Source organism: Alexandromys fortis, unplaced genomic scaffold (assembly GCF_014885135.2).
Source record: "Alexandromys fortis isolate MF-2015 unplaced genomic scaffold, M_Fortis_MF-2015_v1.1 scaffold_79, whole genome shotgun sequence".
In the NCBI taxonomy this organism is placed as follows: domain Eukaryota; kingdom Metazoa; phylum Chordata; class Mammalia; order Rodentia; family Cricetidae; genus Alexandromys; species Alexandromys fortis.
In genome coordinates this window covers 7,017,115-7,034,072 of record NW_026067964.1, presented here as the reverse complement: position 1 = coordinate 7,034,072, position 16,958 = coordinate 7,017,115, and the positions used below count along the sequence as shown (strand labels likewise).

Sequence of the window (16,958 nt, the reverse complement as noted above, 5' to 3'; positions counted from 1 at the left end):
TGCCATTCAGTGCACAACGTCTCTACACAGCCCACACAGCCTGTCCCTGTACTATATTTCTCTCAGTTATCCTCCTCCACCCACACTTCTGCTGACTTCTCTCTGCACAGGAGAGACGGAGCAGCTGAGGAAACAGCAGAGCAGTGGAAGAAATTCAAAGTGTTTTGAGCCCACCCAACCTGAGGAGAGCATTCAAAGCAAAACAGGAAGAGTAGGAGACCCTCCATCTCACACACAAGCCAGGGACTGTCACTCACTCCCACCCACCTCCAGTCCCAATAGGGACTGACTGCTGGGACCTAGCTTTGGTGCCCACATGCAAAAAAAAAAATCTGCAAATTTTTAGCATAATTATGAAAGAGACTCCATTGCTCATCTATTTTAGATATTGTGTCATGGATCATAGGGCACAGTAGGATCACTCATTCAATTCAAACAGCCCCCCAATTCAACCATTCAAACAGTGCCCCCCAATTCAACCAGCATCATTGGTCTTAAATGAGACTATCTAAGAGGTCATCACACTGGGAGAAGGAGCACAGGTCCTCGGGTGGATGACTTCATTCTGGCAGCTGAAATGAGAGTGCCCAGCCTACAGCACAATCAATGAATCCGTGCCTACCCTCCATGAGTGCCAATGTGTGTGCATGTGTGGGGGGGGGGCATGGGGGTGGGTGTGATTCCTTATGACTCTTCTTCTTTCCTTTTTTTTTTTTTTTCACTTCAACTCTTTCTCCTACAGCACTCCAGAGTCTTTAAGGCTCCTTCCCCACCACCCAAGGATCTAGGGCGGGATAAAGATAGGAATGAATATAGTTCTTGCTCCCTCTCTTCTGCCAGAGATTCCAGCTGGTTAGATGACTTGAAGTGGGCAAAGACCAAGAGAGATTGACTCATCCCATTCGTCCCCATTCATTAGCAGACCTTTGAAGATGTCTACACGGACGAATTTTCAATCCTCATCCACTTTCTGATCTAGGCTCTGGTAAACAGAGCCACATGAGAAATATGCCACCTCTGGTCGACTTCTCCTTCAGGAACCTCTAAATTAGCTTTTCTACAAACTTGGAACACACGTAGGGGTTATATAACCGATGATTAAATGGAATTCTACATGCTTTTCTCTATCAGTGATCCGCAGAGTTGTCTGCTAGCAAATTAGACTCATCTTTTCCTCTGTATCTGAACTCTGGAGAGAACCCATTCACCGTTCTTCTCCTCTTTGTTGGCAGTTTATTAGTTTGAGATTATCCTTAAGGCTGATCCAACTATTCTGGTGGCCGCTATTATGTACGTGATGCTAAGTGATAATTTACCCCTTTCAGGATCACACACATATTCATTGTGCTGCTGGGTTGCCAGATACTGCCTCAGACACCCGGGCTGCAGTTGTACATGCTAATCCCTTCAAGGAGTCAACGAATGGAGGAGACCAGCCAACACTCAGCACAGCTCCTTCCAAGAGACACCACCACCTTAACTATTGGCTTCTATCCATGAAGCCAACTGAGGTTCTAATACGACAGGAAAAAACAAAGTAGGAATTATTAAATAGAGGTGACAGGAACAATTGATGTTCCTTCTGTATTGATTGCACAACCTGACTAGTTCTCCATAGCTGGCACCATAAATATTAAGCTACATATAATACAGATAAATGTATTTTGCAGAGTTTCAAAATACCATGCTCTGAAGTGATGTTCTCTCAGAAGATGTAAGACACAAGGCCACTTCCGAAGAACAGAATTCCCTTGCCTCTTGGATTCTTAGAGCAGAGAACCAAAAGATGAATGCTATCCCAAGTCTCCAAGATCAAGGATGAGCTATTTCAGAATCTAGTGGAGCCAACCTGGGGTATAAAACACCAAGGCTTCTGTGAAGAAGAGACGGCCCTGTTGCGGTAGCTTGGCAATAGACTTGGCAGATGGGCATGGTAGTAATCTGTAGCCAAGGAAATTCTGCTTCCTCCAGAAGATTATCTACTGTCAGACTCAGCAGAAATCCAGACCTGGAAAGCCAGCCACGAGCTGTGGGCTGGACATTGCTCTTCCTGCCCCCCAGGGCCTTCGAGCACCTAACTGGATCAGCTCGGTCTCCGACACAGCTCTAACTGTAACTACACTTGGGAGGCGACAACACTTGACAACACGGTCAGTAGCTGAGATCATTGCTGGGCCCCTGGGTTCGCAGATTTTTGCTGATTGAAGTACCCAACTGTGCGGAAATGATTTATGTGCGTGACAGCTGGGGACGGATTGCCACAACCGATGAGTCATTCAAAGTGTTTCTGAACGGGCTGATCGTCCCTGTGAACGGGGCCTCCTCACGGATGGTGAGAGAGACCACCCCAAGACTCAGGGGTTCCTGAGGTATCACCCTCAGAGCACCTACGCTTTTACAAAGAGGGTCCCAGACACCCTAAACAATCTCCCAGGGGTTGAGAGTTTGGATCTTTAAATTGACAAGCCTGTGATTGAACGCTGCTTGCTTTTCAGCAGCTGAGGAGCTTCTTAGCAACCTTGTGAGGACGACCTGAAGCAACACACCTGAAGCACCCGGGCTAGTGCCGTTACAGAGGAAGGTCTCAAGTCCCTTACCCTCTGTGCTGGCCAGAGCTCACCTCTCAGATGTTGCCTGACACCTGGCACCTTTTCTGGGAATCGGGCAGCACAAGTGCCAAAGGAAGGCTTCCTCCTTCAAGCCTTGCATTTGGGCAGCATCTCACAACGCCAGATCTCTTCCTGATCCCTGACTCCATGTGACTGGCATAACCCCAAAAGGGAACAAACCCCAAGCCTCTACCCTACCTGGCATTTGGTCTATATCAGGGACTGGCTAACTAATGGCTGCTGAGATAGATAAGGTGTGTAAGGATTGCACAAGGGGTAACCAGCTTAGGGTGAGTAGCCAATAGGAACCAGAATCAAGGGTAAAGCAGGACTGAAATAAGGCTCTGGCTGTCAGCACAGTGCTCTCTCGGGTGGCTCTGTAAGCATACTGAGATCACAACATGCTTGTCTGGGCTCTCAGACTGACACAAATTAGTGACTTTACATAGCAATCAACCGACCAACATGAAAAATGTAATGTATGATACCGTAATGATTCCTGAAGCTCGCCTTCCAGCAGTCAGAAAACAAGCAGGCAGGCCGCTACTTGTATGTTTACCACACTTCACTTCTGCAGAAATGCCTGCATCCCACCCCTCCCCATGCACCCAGCCCCAATACACACGCTTATCATTATTTAGCAACGCCTGTCTTGAACCTGAAAGAAACTATAATTATTGTTCTGTCGCCTGAACCCTTATATCATAACTACATAAACAGCTGCTCCATCGCGGCGCTAATCAAGAGCTTGAATGTACTTTATTAAAAGGTTGTTTAATTTCATACCATTACTCCCAACTTCCTGCCAAAATAGTTTATCTCAACAAACATGGCTAGAAAGGAAACCAGAAATGTCTCCTATCAAAATATAAATATCAGAGTAATCTGAATGTTCATCACGGCTTGTGAAGGGGTTTTATAAATCCGGGACATCAGAGGTTAAGGAAATACCACCTCATAGATTGGCTGATATTTTCTAACTGACCAATCAGTGTGGTCCTTTCTTGATGGATTTCAGCTTTCTGATTTCAGTGAGAGAGCCTCGCATTTCCTTTACAGAAGAATCTCTATATTCTTCGTGTTCTTGGAGAGGCAGGCCTGTCGCTGTGATAACAGATGTGTAACTGGCTCCTTTCTGTTGCCAGTATATCGTAGAGACATTCTGATTTACATTACACATCAGCTCACTATTAGTTTCCCGGGATAGGTGGAACCTATCCTGATAGAGCTAGTAAAAATGGCACAAAATGTGCATAAATCCTGACTAATGACTGAAGTTAAACATCCCTCAAAGAGGGTTCTATCTTATTAAAATTCGCATACATTTTTCTTCCAAGGGAGTTATTATTCTGTGCTGTAGCATGTGTTTTATGGTAAACGCAGAGTTCATTGATGAATAGTGATGGGGCTGCAAATCAAGTCAACAGCTTAATTGGCTCAGCGGGGTTCGAGGGTGCTATTCTTGCTGGCTAAGCTTTTGCTCCGGTAGCCGGAGACCTGGAGCATGGTTTCTGGGCTCCAGGCAGTCTCCCTCTGGAGAGGGACCCTTACCTCAGGCCTTCCCCCTCAGGAGAGTGCTGTCTGCAGTACTCCAGAGTGTAGGTCTCTGTGGCCTCGAGGTTAGCAGGCCGCCATCTGACGGTGGCTGTATTCCAGCACACAGTACAGTCTTCTGCATGAATCACAGGCGTGGAAGGTGCTGCCAGGACAGAAACAAGGCAGTAACAGAGTAAAGCCAGTTCTCGGGGCAATCCTTGGGTATGGTTTTATTTTTAATTTCTGCATCAAAAAATTATCCTAATCTCAAAACTCAAAAGAGATAAAAAAGAAAGAAACAAAAGATCACTTACACAGCTAAATGTCTCTCTCCCTCCTCTGCATTACATATTGTCAGATTCTAGCTCATCCCAGTCCCTCACAGTTGCTTTCTATAAAGTCTATCCTGTTTTCTTTATAGAGCTGCTACATAAACAAATAGAAATATTCATTCCCTTCTCCTTTTACCCAAAAGGCAGACATGATTTTGTCCTCAGTAGGTGGTCAGTACAGGTTTGGGTGGGGGACTGTCCATTTTGGGTTTCAGGTTATTGAAACAGGGTCTCATGTAGCCCAGGTTGGCCTGGAACTTGCTATGCATCTTGAACTCCTGTCTCCACCTCCAAAATGCTGGGAGGATATGTGTGAGCCACCATGCTGAGCTAAAGATTTGTTTTTAAAGGCAAGAAGAAGAGATACAGGACTAAGAATAAGCTGCTTCCTCCCTGAGGCAGCTGTAATGATAGTAAAGGTGGGACAGCCTTGGGCAATACTGTTTCTTCTGTTGCAGCTCTGTGTGTAAAGATTCCACCAATAGACTATATTCCCACTTGAACACCATGGCTTCAACCATTCTGTGTTTTCCTGCATCTGTATAATGAAGCCCAGTCTTACTAGCTTGCAGTTAAAAGCTCTATATGCTTTTAAAAATGATGTCTTTCCTTATTCTCAAACTTAAGGAAAAGCAAAGGTCTTATAGAGTCCCACACCCCAGTGTATACTTCATGTCTGCTCACTGTTTGTTCAAGAAGACTCTGCTCCAGTTAACACATCATGTCCCACTGACCATGTAAAGCATTCTGTGCGGGCACTATCAGCTCTGGGGAGCCATATCCTTGCCCTGTCTGTTTTGGTACTCCCTTGAGGGCGCTCACGATGATCTGTTTTGATACTCCCTTGAGGGCGCTCACGATGATCTAGACTCTTACCAAACATTCCCAAGGATCTTCTGGTTTTTTAACTCTTCAGCTCAACTCTGATCGTCTTGTAAATAGGAACTCAATCATGTTGTTATCATGCTTGAGGAATGATCATATGGCCTCATGTCAACCCTCTACCCCTGAGCTCCACCCTTGGTCTTATTTTATACCATCATTTTGCCCAACATTCAATACAGAGCCAATCCTTCCTAAATACACATTGGTTGACCTCAAGAGTCTGTGAAGAATTGAGTACTACCTCATAATAATGTCTTAGCATCTGCTTACCTGTTCTAAAAATGGCTCTTTCGCTGGGCAGGCTACATCCAGTGAAGTTGATGGCCATCACCCACACTTGATAACATCGGTCAGGTTCTAGGTCTTCAAAAATGCAGTAACTTTCCTTCACGGTCAGTCTGTATTCTTCCACCAGTTCTAGCATGAGACACAACTATGAGTTCAAGGGTGACTTCTAAACAAAAAATTAATTATTAGAAAAGGTAGCCGAAGTTGGGCTGTGGTGGTACACACCTTTATTCTCAGTACTCGGGAGGCAGAGGCAGCCTGGTCTACAAGAGCTAGTTCCAGGACAGCTAGGACTGTTACACAGAGAGACTGTCTCGGAAAACCAAGAAGAGAAAGAAAGAAAGAAAGAAAGAAAGAAAGAAAGAAAGAAGGAAGGAAGGAAGGAAGGAAGGAAGGAAGGAAGGAAGGAAGGAAGGAAGGAAGGAAGGAAGGAAGAGTAGTCTATCACTTTTGCAGAGGGCTCAAACTGGTAACTTTACAAATATTATTGTGTGATAATTGATAATTATCTCTTTAGGATACATAAGAAAGCAATAGCACTCTAAAAACTGATACTTAGACTGACATATGTGAACATTTATCACAAATAATAGCATGCTAGTACATGTCTGTGATTCATAATCCACAATTAAAGTAACCTGTTTCCAAAGAAAATTATGTCACTTTAAATTTCAGTAATATTTCAAGGAAAGCTTCAGAACCCAATGCCAACTTCCCATGGGAGTCCATCACTGGAAGAGACCACTCTGGGCTTTTACTTACGACTCTGTAGGACATCTTTACAGACTAGTAAACAAGTTTGCTATCAGTAGGACTTTCTAGGTTTCAGATCCTGACAGTTGCTCCAGAACTTCCTTCAGTGCCATCCTCTGCAAGCTTTGGGGATTAAAAAATGACTGACAGATGACCACATACAGAAAACGTGGGATTCGGTTGGGCATCCACTACGAGTAGCAGCTAGAAACTTAGCGTGTTTATTCTACACAGGCTTTCTCTTGCTGAACAAGGAGGCAGGTTGATGGCAGACAACTGAACAGGAGCTGGATTCAGTTAACCTTGGTAGGTCTTTAAAGGAGAGCCACCTCAGTCTGCAAATGCCGGGAAGGAGAAGCCTAGGGTTGATAGTCTCTATGTACACTGGTCTGTCAGTGAATCATTCCTAGTCATTCATACTTGCTCACCAAGGGAAGACTTGGCCATCCCTATGGGTCTGAGGCATTGGGGTCCTTGGCATGGTTGTGCTTATGTAAACAACACACAGTCAGTCACTCAGGGTTTTGTTCTTCCCTTACATATTCACCCAGGTCGTCTTCCACACCCCACATTTCAGAATCCTGTTAACTATCCATTTCTACTTACATAGGAAATGGTTAAATTTGATAGGATGAGGAGCTATTACAAGAAGTTGAAATTGGTTGAATCAAGGCATTTTTTTTCCCTCTCAAAATTCTTGAATGGTTTTACTTTAAATATTTTTACAGCAAGTATGTTAAATACTACTGTGAATGCCCACCCCTTTGGGTTTTTTATTTGTTTGGGATTTGGGGCTCTTTGATGCAGGATCTCACTCTGGAGGTCAGTCCGGCATGGAATGTTCCAGTCTCCTGCCTCCACCTCTGGAGTCTGGAGTTACAGGTGCAAGCTACCTACCATATCTAGTGATACCTTTAAAAGAATAGGGTTTTTTGTTTCCCAAAAGAAACTTAATACTCTAGCTGTCTTTCTTTGCCAAAACCCAGGTCATCCTCAGCTACAGAGCGATTCCAGTACAGTCTGGAATATGGGAGACTCTGTCTTTAAGAAAAAAATAATTAACTTTTAAAAGTGATTTTGAAGTCTCCACAAGAGTGAAATGGTCTACAGTCCTTTCCTCATTACAAAGTGGGCTCCTGCGTTTGTAACGGGATGTTGACGCTGCCACATGCTCATCTGATTTCACAAGCGTGTGAGTCTGTCTTCAACAAGCAACACAGATGCCAGTATTCCCCACACTGATTCACCGGGAAGTACTGCCTCAAGCTGCCTGGCTCTTAGGTCTTACCAGAATTTCTGAGCAGAGAGATCTTCACAAACCTCAGCTTGTAAGGCCTGCCATCTGCTTACTACAGCAAACGATGCCACTTCTATCGACCCCTTACTTTGGGCCACTGATGACTATACCATCCTTGATCCATGCCTTGGAGCTTGTGGACGTGAACTAACTTCAGGCTTCTTTGAACCTGCAAACCCGACATCCCGTGTTGTGTTTGCGTTGGACTTATTGTGGAGGACACAGCCCTGTGTATGGCTCATTTCCCCTTTATGGAGCAGGACACATCATGCCCCTCTTCAGACTTCAGCACTGGCTAAGCCTCCATTCTCTCTGAGGCTTTGGGTCCTCAGAGTCTAACGTTAATCTGAATCCTAATTATAATATTCATGTTGACCATTATGATGATATTTATGGTTTTTTCCAGATACCATTTTACAAATTTTTCTTTCTGCTAATATTTTATTATGTGGTTGTTGAGGGATTTTGTTATCATTCTTGTTTTGTAAGTGGCTATAAATGTGGAAATGTACACATTTCAATATGCATATGTTGAAATTATACTATATTAGAATTAAAATATGCATAAATTTATATGCAGGTATAATGTATATGGACTTAAGTCCTTCACATTAAGATGTAGAAACATAGGCCCGCATCTGTCAGTGCATAGCAATCTTACCGTTTACTTCCTGGTCATCTTGAGGCTCCTCCATGCAGTAGACCTGGAATGAGTCCACAACATCCTCCTTGTTCATGCTCCAGTACACTGCAATTGTTGTGCTGGTGGCAGAATTTGGTTCCTGAGGTTCTAGTCTGGGCGGCTGTGGAACTGGAACAGAAGCACAATGCCCTAGGACCAGTGTCATTTTGTCGATTGATTGTTTTGTTTAAAATATGTTTAACATGTTGTTAGAATTTCAACAATATAGAAACTTAAGTGATAAAAATAGGTGGAGTCCCTGTTTCCAACACACAAGCCAACTTCATTCCTTGGAGACAGTCAGTGTTAGGACTGTCTGTATGTCCCTCCGGGATGCTTCCCAGGCATAAGAGCATACGCAACACAAACAGAAATGAATAAAAGTGGACCCCTAACTATGTAACATTATTCTGTATCTTATACTTAGAGAAACTGGCAGTGACTAATGGTTTATCAAATAACTTGGTTTTACTTCGTAAAATCCCCTCCGATGTGCTTTTTTTTAGATAAGAAGTGCTATACTATTCTATATTGACATAGTTTATAACAATAAAAAGTGGTGAGTCCTTTCCCAACATTGTTATAGTATCTTCAAGGTGAAGGAAGACTTGCATTAAATATTAGACTAGAATTTTTAAAGCCACAATCCATCTTTTCTTTCTAACATGGTATCTCTACAGATTTTTTAAATTAATATTTAAAGGTTAGACAGGGGGTAGAAGTAACCTCTTAATGGAATTCCAAGTAAATTTTAGATGCCTAATCTAATTATGTGGCTCTGAATTTTAAAGACAACAATATTCTTGAGTGTTTTACTGGAGATTTTTGAAACTTATAATTATGTCTATTGGACATTAATGCAATACAAACCAATCTCTATGCAATTATCTTTCTGAGCTTATTAGACATGATCATTGAATATATTTTATACATCACAGAAAAAGGTTATTCTCCCAGTTGAAAAGATGTCACACTTTTAAGATTTGTGCATGTGCTTTCTCCAGCCAACAATTTCCTAAGAGATAAGCTTACCGGAATAATGTAGACCAAATTTATAAGTTGACACTCAGAGAAAAGAAAATAAAGGTTAGCTCAGCAATAAGGTCAAAATGAGAAAGAAAATAAATGGATTTGAAGAATGGAATAAAAAGACAAATTGAAATGATTCAATAGAGATAAAGAGGTAGAGGAATAATGCAATTATAAAAAGTGAGGAACAGACAAGGAGAATGGCCAGGTTCATAGGCTTCACAACTAAGGCTGGCTTTAGGATAAATGCAAGACCCCCAACTACTTGTATTATATTAGCCTCAGTTTCTCCATTTAAAAAAATTGAATGACTAACACCATTCCATCCTAGTGTTGTTGCATGAAACCAGACAATGTGTATCAAGTGTTTAATAAGTGTGCCTGGCTGGGGGCAGCATCCAGAGGGCAAGACAGCCTTGGCAGGAACACAGCAAACGGAGGGGAGAACAGGGAACTCCTGGCTGTGAAGGCTGAACTGGAGTACCTGGTAGGTCACAGCGGCCACTGACACAGGACACACTGAACAGGCTGCACGGGAAGGTGTATACCCACCTGCCCCGCCTTTCCCCAAACACTGACAACAGAGAATCCGAACTACCCTCAAAAAGTACCCATCCAAAGGGAGGTGATCCAGCAGGTTTTCAAGTTACCAAGGTTTATGGAAGAGCCCAACAAAACACTTCAATTGTTATTAATCTTCTTTGAAGCAGTGTGGAGAGCTTGGAGCATGAACAATGTGAACTCTCTTCTTCCCACTATAAATTACACACGGAGCTGGAGTTAACCTTGTAAAATTGGCAACATCTTTCTATATCTTTTTCTCTGTAGCACAGCTGAGCAAGCCTAAAACTGATAGCAACCCCACCCCACCATCTCATTTTATGGTAAAGCCATTGTAGGAGATTAAGCAAAGTATGTAGGCTACAAGTAATTTTGCTTCCACATATGCTCCTCCGTCCAAAGAATTAAAGTTAAAATATCCTTTTCTCCAAACAGGAAATACATTTTCTCTTGAGAATGCGCCAAAGGGGGGAAAAGAATATCCCATAGACACAATCTAACAATCATGACTACGTTTATAATTCACATTTGGCAGAACACTGGAACCCAGATTTTACATGTTAGTAATTATGCCTACATTTTTACAGGAGTAAACTTGAATATGTGTGATGCCAAAAAATACAAAGGAAATATTGGTGTTTTTTCACCAGGAGCTTGGATGCCACAAGAGGAAGCACCCAGTGAAGCCCCTCTGATTGACTGACTGTGCCAGGAGGTAGTTTTCACAGTCAGGCACCTAAACATTAATCTGCTTGGATTTCAGTGCCTGGGGACAAATGTAGATTCCACTCAACCTGGTTTGCAAAATTTCCACAGAAGAGACAGTCACACTGACATGTACCTATGATTTCAGCACTCAGAAAACTGAAGCTGAAGGAGCATGAGTCAGATGCCAACTTGGGTTACATAGTGAGACACTATCTCTAAAAAGCAAATACAAGTCTCCAGGAAAGCAACATGAGCTGCAATAGCCAAGAGGTAGAAACAACCCAAGTGTCATCCAGGTGGATGGATGGATTGGTGGATAAATGGATGATGGATGGATGGATGGATGGATGGATGGATGGATGGATGGATGAATGGGATAGAAGGATAGATGGATGAAGGATGGATGGATGGATGGATGGATGGATGGATGGATGGATGGATGGTGGATGGATGGATGGGTGGGTGGCAGATAAATGGATGGCGGATGGATGGATGGATGGATGGATGGCGGATGGATGGATGGATGGCGGATGGATGGATGGATGGATGGCGGATGGATGGATAAATGGATAAAGCCATGGCATAGGCATGTAGTTAAGTCTTGAACACCAAAGTTGTGACACACCTTACAAACAGTAGTGAATATAGAGGAAAAAAAGTGAAGTAGAATAAGCCAGTTACAAAAAGATACTATCTGATTTCACTTGCTCAAGGCACTGCAAGTCATCAAACTCAGAGAAAAAGAAAAGGAGTGGTAATTTCTGGGGTCTAGAGGAGGAGGGAGCTAGTGTTAAATGTTTAGGGTATGCAGAGATTCAGTGTTGCAAGAAGAAATTCTGGGATATATACAGTGGTAGTAATTGTCAAGACATGAACAGACTTCATGCTACATTTATACATTAGATGTACACAATTAAAGATGGCTGATATGCCAGGTGTGGTGGTGCATACCTTTAATCCTAGCAGTAGGTAGGTAGAAGCAAGCAGATCTCTAAGTGCTAGGCTAGCCTGGTTGAGTGCCAGGCCAGCCAGGGTTTAATGATAAGACCAAAATAAATAACAAATAAAACAAAATAAAAAGTAAGATAAAAATGAGTAGTAGTATGGTAAGTTATTTTTTAAAGAAAATAAAGTTTTCTTTTAAAATAGTTATTTTATTTGTTTTTTAATTATGATATACATGTGTGTTCTATGTGGGCACATGTACATATGAGAACTGATACCCATGGAGTCCAAAAGAAAGCCTCGGAGTCCCTGAAGTTGGAGTTATGTGCAGTTGTGAGCTAAGATCTAAACTCAATTCCTTTGCAAGTGCAAGACACACTCTTAACTGCTGAGCCATCTCCCCAGCCCCTATATGGCAAATTATATTTTTATCTTACCACAATTAAAAACAAATCTAAGATCCAGAGTCAAAGAGGCCTAGCTACGACGTCATTGATGTTTCTCTTCTCTTTCCCTGTCATGGGGGCATCGGATGAGGTACAGAGACTCAAGGCCTCATTTCCCCACATCTTCAACCAGTCTTGTAGTCCTGAGCAGCACGAGGCTTTGTGCCCCTCTCGCTCCTTACCTGTCAAGCAGGAAACTAACTAAACCTTCCTCCTGGGACTGATGTGGGAGATGAGATGACCAAGGGCCCAGCCTCTGTGGTACCGCTGCCTCTCACAGGCGGAGCTTGCCTTCTGTGTAAGCCAATGGGAGCCTGATCCTCAAGGGCCTCGTATCTGAGTGGTTTCATTGGTCACAGAACAAAAACATCTAGGCCCTGGGCCACTTACTCTGCAAGGGAGACACACAGCAGCTTGGGCCATTCCCAGGCCTCTCTCCCCAGAAGGTCTTCCTGGGGTGACGGCTACTGGTCTGTGACTGTGTGGTTCTGTGGCTTCTAAAACGCGTAAAAAGCCTCCTTCACTCACTAGTCTTGTAAATGGGCAGGTGTGTATAACCGAACCTTAAAATGGACAGCAAATACCCTTCCATCTGGGACAGCTCTGCAGAGAATTCATTGGTGAAAATGACTCAACTGTCCACTTTACTAAAGGTGTTGGAGTTTGAGTATTTTGCAGGGAGGGAGTGTTTATTGGGGAGGCTGTCTTTTTAAAAGACACGGCAGATTCTGGCTGGTTCCTAAACTAGAACCCTTTCGACAGGAATGTGAGTTTTAAACACAGCTGCTGTCTGTGAGGTAAATTTGACAAGGGTACCTCTTGATGAGGACATCTGAGCACCCTGTACAGTAAGCAGAACTCAGTAACCAGGAAAACGGCAGCTTCAGGCATTTAAATGTTGCATTGCCTTGTTTGCTAAAATAGAACATTAAAAAATAATTTGAAAAGCTGGCAGGATGCGCTGACAGCTGAGTGGGAGGCTCCTGGCTACAGACCATGATGCTGAGCTGTGAGTTCTCTAAGCTAATCTGTTTGGCTTGGGGAGGGGAGGGGTAAATAAAGAAGAGGAGGAAGTTGAAGTGGGGAGAACTACTTATAAGGTAAAATTCATTCGCCGCATGAGAAAGTATTTTATTCCTTTTTACCTATCTGCTGGGCCGCTGGTATGAAGTAATTTTCTTGCACAGAGGGAGAGAAATTCTAGTTTTCAAAAAATATAGGATAAAAAAAAAAAGAGGGAACCCTTCAGTTCCAGTCACTTCAGCTCTCCTGTGCAGGCCCCAGCAGAGTCGCGGAGCTCCCAAGGGAAAAGGATGACATCACAGAGATGAGCAGCTGGCCCCCCCGCATCATCTCAGAGACGAGCTTCCAACCCTGACAGCCCACGCCCATCTTCCCCCAGTTACAGAAATTTGACAGAGCAGTCAAGCAAGAGCTGCCAAGATCCATCGAGGTAAGTAATACATTAAAATGCTCACCGGCCGCTTGTTTCAACATCTGGTCACCTCGCGCCGAGCTGTCATCGTAATGCTCAAACAGCGAGAAGGCGGCAGGCATGTTCTCTAAGGAAGCCGTACTCTCCATCGCTGAAAGCAGTCTGCCGAGGGAACAGAGCTTCACTCAGTCGGGAAAACACCAACACAGAGTCCAAGCAGCTCTTCCTGTTCGGCTTGAAGCTGGTGGGAGCAAGGTCCCACCACCCCTAGGTATCCAAAAGCATCTGGAAATATGTGCGTCTAAAATCCATTTGTTCATAGACACCTGGTGATACAAGAGGTCTCATCCCTGGACTCTCAAAGTTGAAAACTTGCAAATTATCTAGCCTTGGATTTACTTCTGATAAATGAGTCCTGAATATGGCTTCACACGAGTGATTATTTCCTAAAGGATATAATATTCCAATCCAGTCTGTAAATTTCCATGCTATAGGGATGCAGATGCTGTTCTCAACCCTCAACACCAAGCTTCCGGTGGTACAAAAGATAATACTCACCTACTAAGTGGCAGGCTCTGTTCTAGGGCCTGGGAGTCTAAGTGTGAAAGCAAGGCCAGCCATTTTAGAAGACAGGCCCCAGCTTCCAAAGGGATGGATTCTGTAACCCAAGCCCTTCTCAAGGAAGGTGCCCACCTGGTGCAGGAGGTCCTTCTTATATTTGTGTTGCTTTCATTGGTTGAATAAAGAAAACTGCCTTGGCCTTTTGATAGGGCAGAAAATTAGGTGGGCGGGGTAGACAGAACAGGATGCTGGGAAGAAGGCAGGCAGAGAGAGCTGCCATGGAGTCGCTGGAGTCAGACATGCTGTATTTTTCCCTGTAAGCCACGACCTCGTGGTTCTACACAGATTATTAGATGTGGGTTAAAGCAAGATGTGAGAGTTGGCCAAGCAGAGGCTAGAGCTAATGGCCAGGCAGCGATTTGATTAATACAGATTTCCGTGTGATTATTTCCTGTATAAGCTAGCCAGGTGGCCGGGACGACAAGCAGCCAGCCAGCCCAGGTATAAGCCTGGCACGCAGCGGGACACAGCCGGCTCCTCCTTTATACTACACCCACCTGCACAAGCACTGAGCTTTTGGGGCCAGGTACCACACAGAAGGTACGTGCATAAAGGACAGAACCGGGCTTGCTCTGAAGGGGAAAAATGGGAGGGGCGTTTCCAACATGACCTGTCTTTAGCCAAGGCAGCCTCAGAGTGGCCCAGGGCTCCTCGTGTGGTGCCTCATACAGGCCTGGAATACTCTTCTAGCAACTTTGAGGAATTGCATTGGCTCCCTTCCCTGTCCTGGTTTTCCAGCACCAGAACCAGCCGGCTGCTGGTACTCTCCACCCGGATACACTGGCTCAGTGCCTCCCTTCACCTAGCTCAGCTCTCTGTTCAAATGTAGCGCCCTGGAGAAAGGCTGCAAACGGGGCAAGGCCATCCCTACCAGCCTTCCTGCAGCCCTTTTCCTTGTTGGTTGATTTCCTGTATTTATCAAGGCCTAGTTAGTTCGTTAACTGTCAGCTTCACAAAAATGTAATTTACATGCAGGAGAATGTGGCCTCGTTCAATATTATAGTGCAATGCCTTACTTGATGCGTAGTAGGCATTTAGTAAATATATCTTGATTTAATAAGAGGCCAATGGTTAGTCTGTGTAGAAATCAGGATCTCACAGGCTTAGTAAATCCGGTGTTACAATAAGGGGGGGAGATCGTGAAATGGCTTAGAGTCCCTTCTATGCTTACTACTGTGAAACATGATCAAATTCACTACTATTTGATTGGGGGGGGGGAGTGAGGGCTTTGGGGTATTAAAAATGAGCAGGAATTTCTGAGGCAATAGAGAGAGAGTAAAGGTATTGCAGATGGGAAAATGGCATGAGCACCAGCCGGAGATGCTGAGGAGTACAGCCCACTACAGAGCAGAGCACGCACAGGTGCTGAAAAACAGCTGGGTGTGAGAGGGGAAGTTCTGTGACTTGAGGAGGAAGGGCCTTTCACACACCCTGAAAATTTCCGTTTTATCTCTTAGGATAAGGGCAGTCACAGAATTGTTTGCCTAAGAAACAGGTAGACAGCCCTGACTAGCCACTGAGGAAAGATCAGAGCCAGCACACAAGGTAGGCAGTCCCCACAGAGGCTGGGTCCTATGAAGCATGCAGAGCCAGGCCATCTCCTCTCCCACACCAGCTCCAGGAGGAAGGCTTCGTTAGTATCCCTCTCAACAGGTGAGGAGAGAGGGCACAATAAAGCATGTGTTAAGAGGCCCTCACTGTCAGCACCCCAACCTAGATGGAGGAGATTAAAAGCCCATATTAAGGCTTTGGGGTGTAGAATATAAAAATAAACTAGGAAAAATTGCAATTTTTAAGTGGTGATCAGGGCCGGAGAGGAGACTCAACAGTTGAGAGCACTTGTTGCTCTTGCAGAGGAGCCAGGTTCAAGTCCCAGTACCCACATGTTGCGGGAGGTCCTTCCGCCCCTCCAACCAATAGCTGCTGTGATACCAGCCCATTGGGGCGTGGTCTCTCTCCCTTTAAAAAAGCGGCTACTTCCTCTGTTCTCTCTCTTCACTTCCTGCTCCGCCGGAGACTAGACTCCCTTCCTGGTTGTGCAGATGGCTGTTGTCTGGGACGGTGATCTGTAAGTTTTTTCCCCTTTAAATAAATAACACCCTATTAATCATAACTCCAAACTGGTGTGGCATTGTTCTTGACTTACGCCTTCACCCACATGGTGACTCAAAGCCCAGTTCCAGGGGATTCCAGTGCCCTCTTCTGATCTTGGGCATGAGGCATGCATGTTATACACAAACATACATGTAGGCAAAACATCCATACCAAAAAAATAAAAATCAAAAAAAAATGGGGACAGTATGCACACTAAGTCTTCTCAATACGTTTCACTGACTAACTCTACAGAAGCTGCCTGTAGATACCACAGTAAAGCGTCTGAGTTTTCTCTTGTACACCAACCCATTCAATTTTAACAGCAAGCTGATAGCTGATATCCTTTTACAAGTCAGTCCTACAATGGTGGGGACTCCCCTGTTCACTATTATAGGACAGAAGAACAAGACACCCAGGGGAATGCATCCCCTCAACACAGCAGCATTTGTAAAGCAAAAATGCGGTGTTCAAGATATGCAAATGTTGGGTCTAAATATGCTTGACAGCATTCCTTAATTGAAGCATATGAGTGCCAAAAAATCAATTAATATAAAAAGCCCTGTCTTCAGAGATATGAAGTGAGGTAAAAAAAAGCGGGGAAGAAACAAGTAAGAAAATAAGAAAATAAACTAGACTTGGCACTTCCTATAGAGAGGAAGTAGAAGCCATCTTGAAGACTCACAGTTGTGTGTATGTTCATGTTCATAGTGTTTTATGTGCTCATATTTCTACCAAAT

The 16,958-nt window shown here is 44.0% G+C and overlaps 1 protein-coding gene across 1 annotated transcript in view; it reads right to left on the bottom strand.

Moving 5' to 3' along the window:
- Window positions 1-16,958, bottom strand: part of Cmya5 (cardiomyopathy associated 5) — a 95,450-nt gene that overhangs the window by 17,405 nt on the left and 61,087 nt on the right. The window contains exons 6-9 of the mRNA XM_050153910.1: window positions 13,550-13,668; window positions 8,362-8,511; window positions 5,633-5,779; window positions 4,161-4,308 (exon numbers count right to left, since the gene is read on the bottom strand). Of these exons, the coding sequence (XP_050009867.1) occupies window positions 4,161-4,308; window positions 5,633-5,779; window positions 8,362-8,511; window positions 13,550-13,668 (564 nt within the window). The remainder of the gene's footprint in view (window positions 1-4,160; window positions 4,309-5,632; window positions 5,780-8,361; window positions 8,512-13,549; window positions 13,669-16,958) is intronic.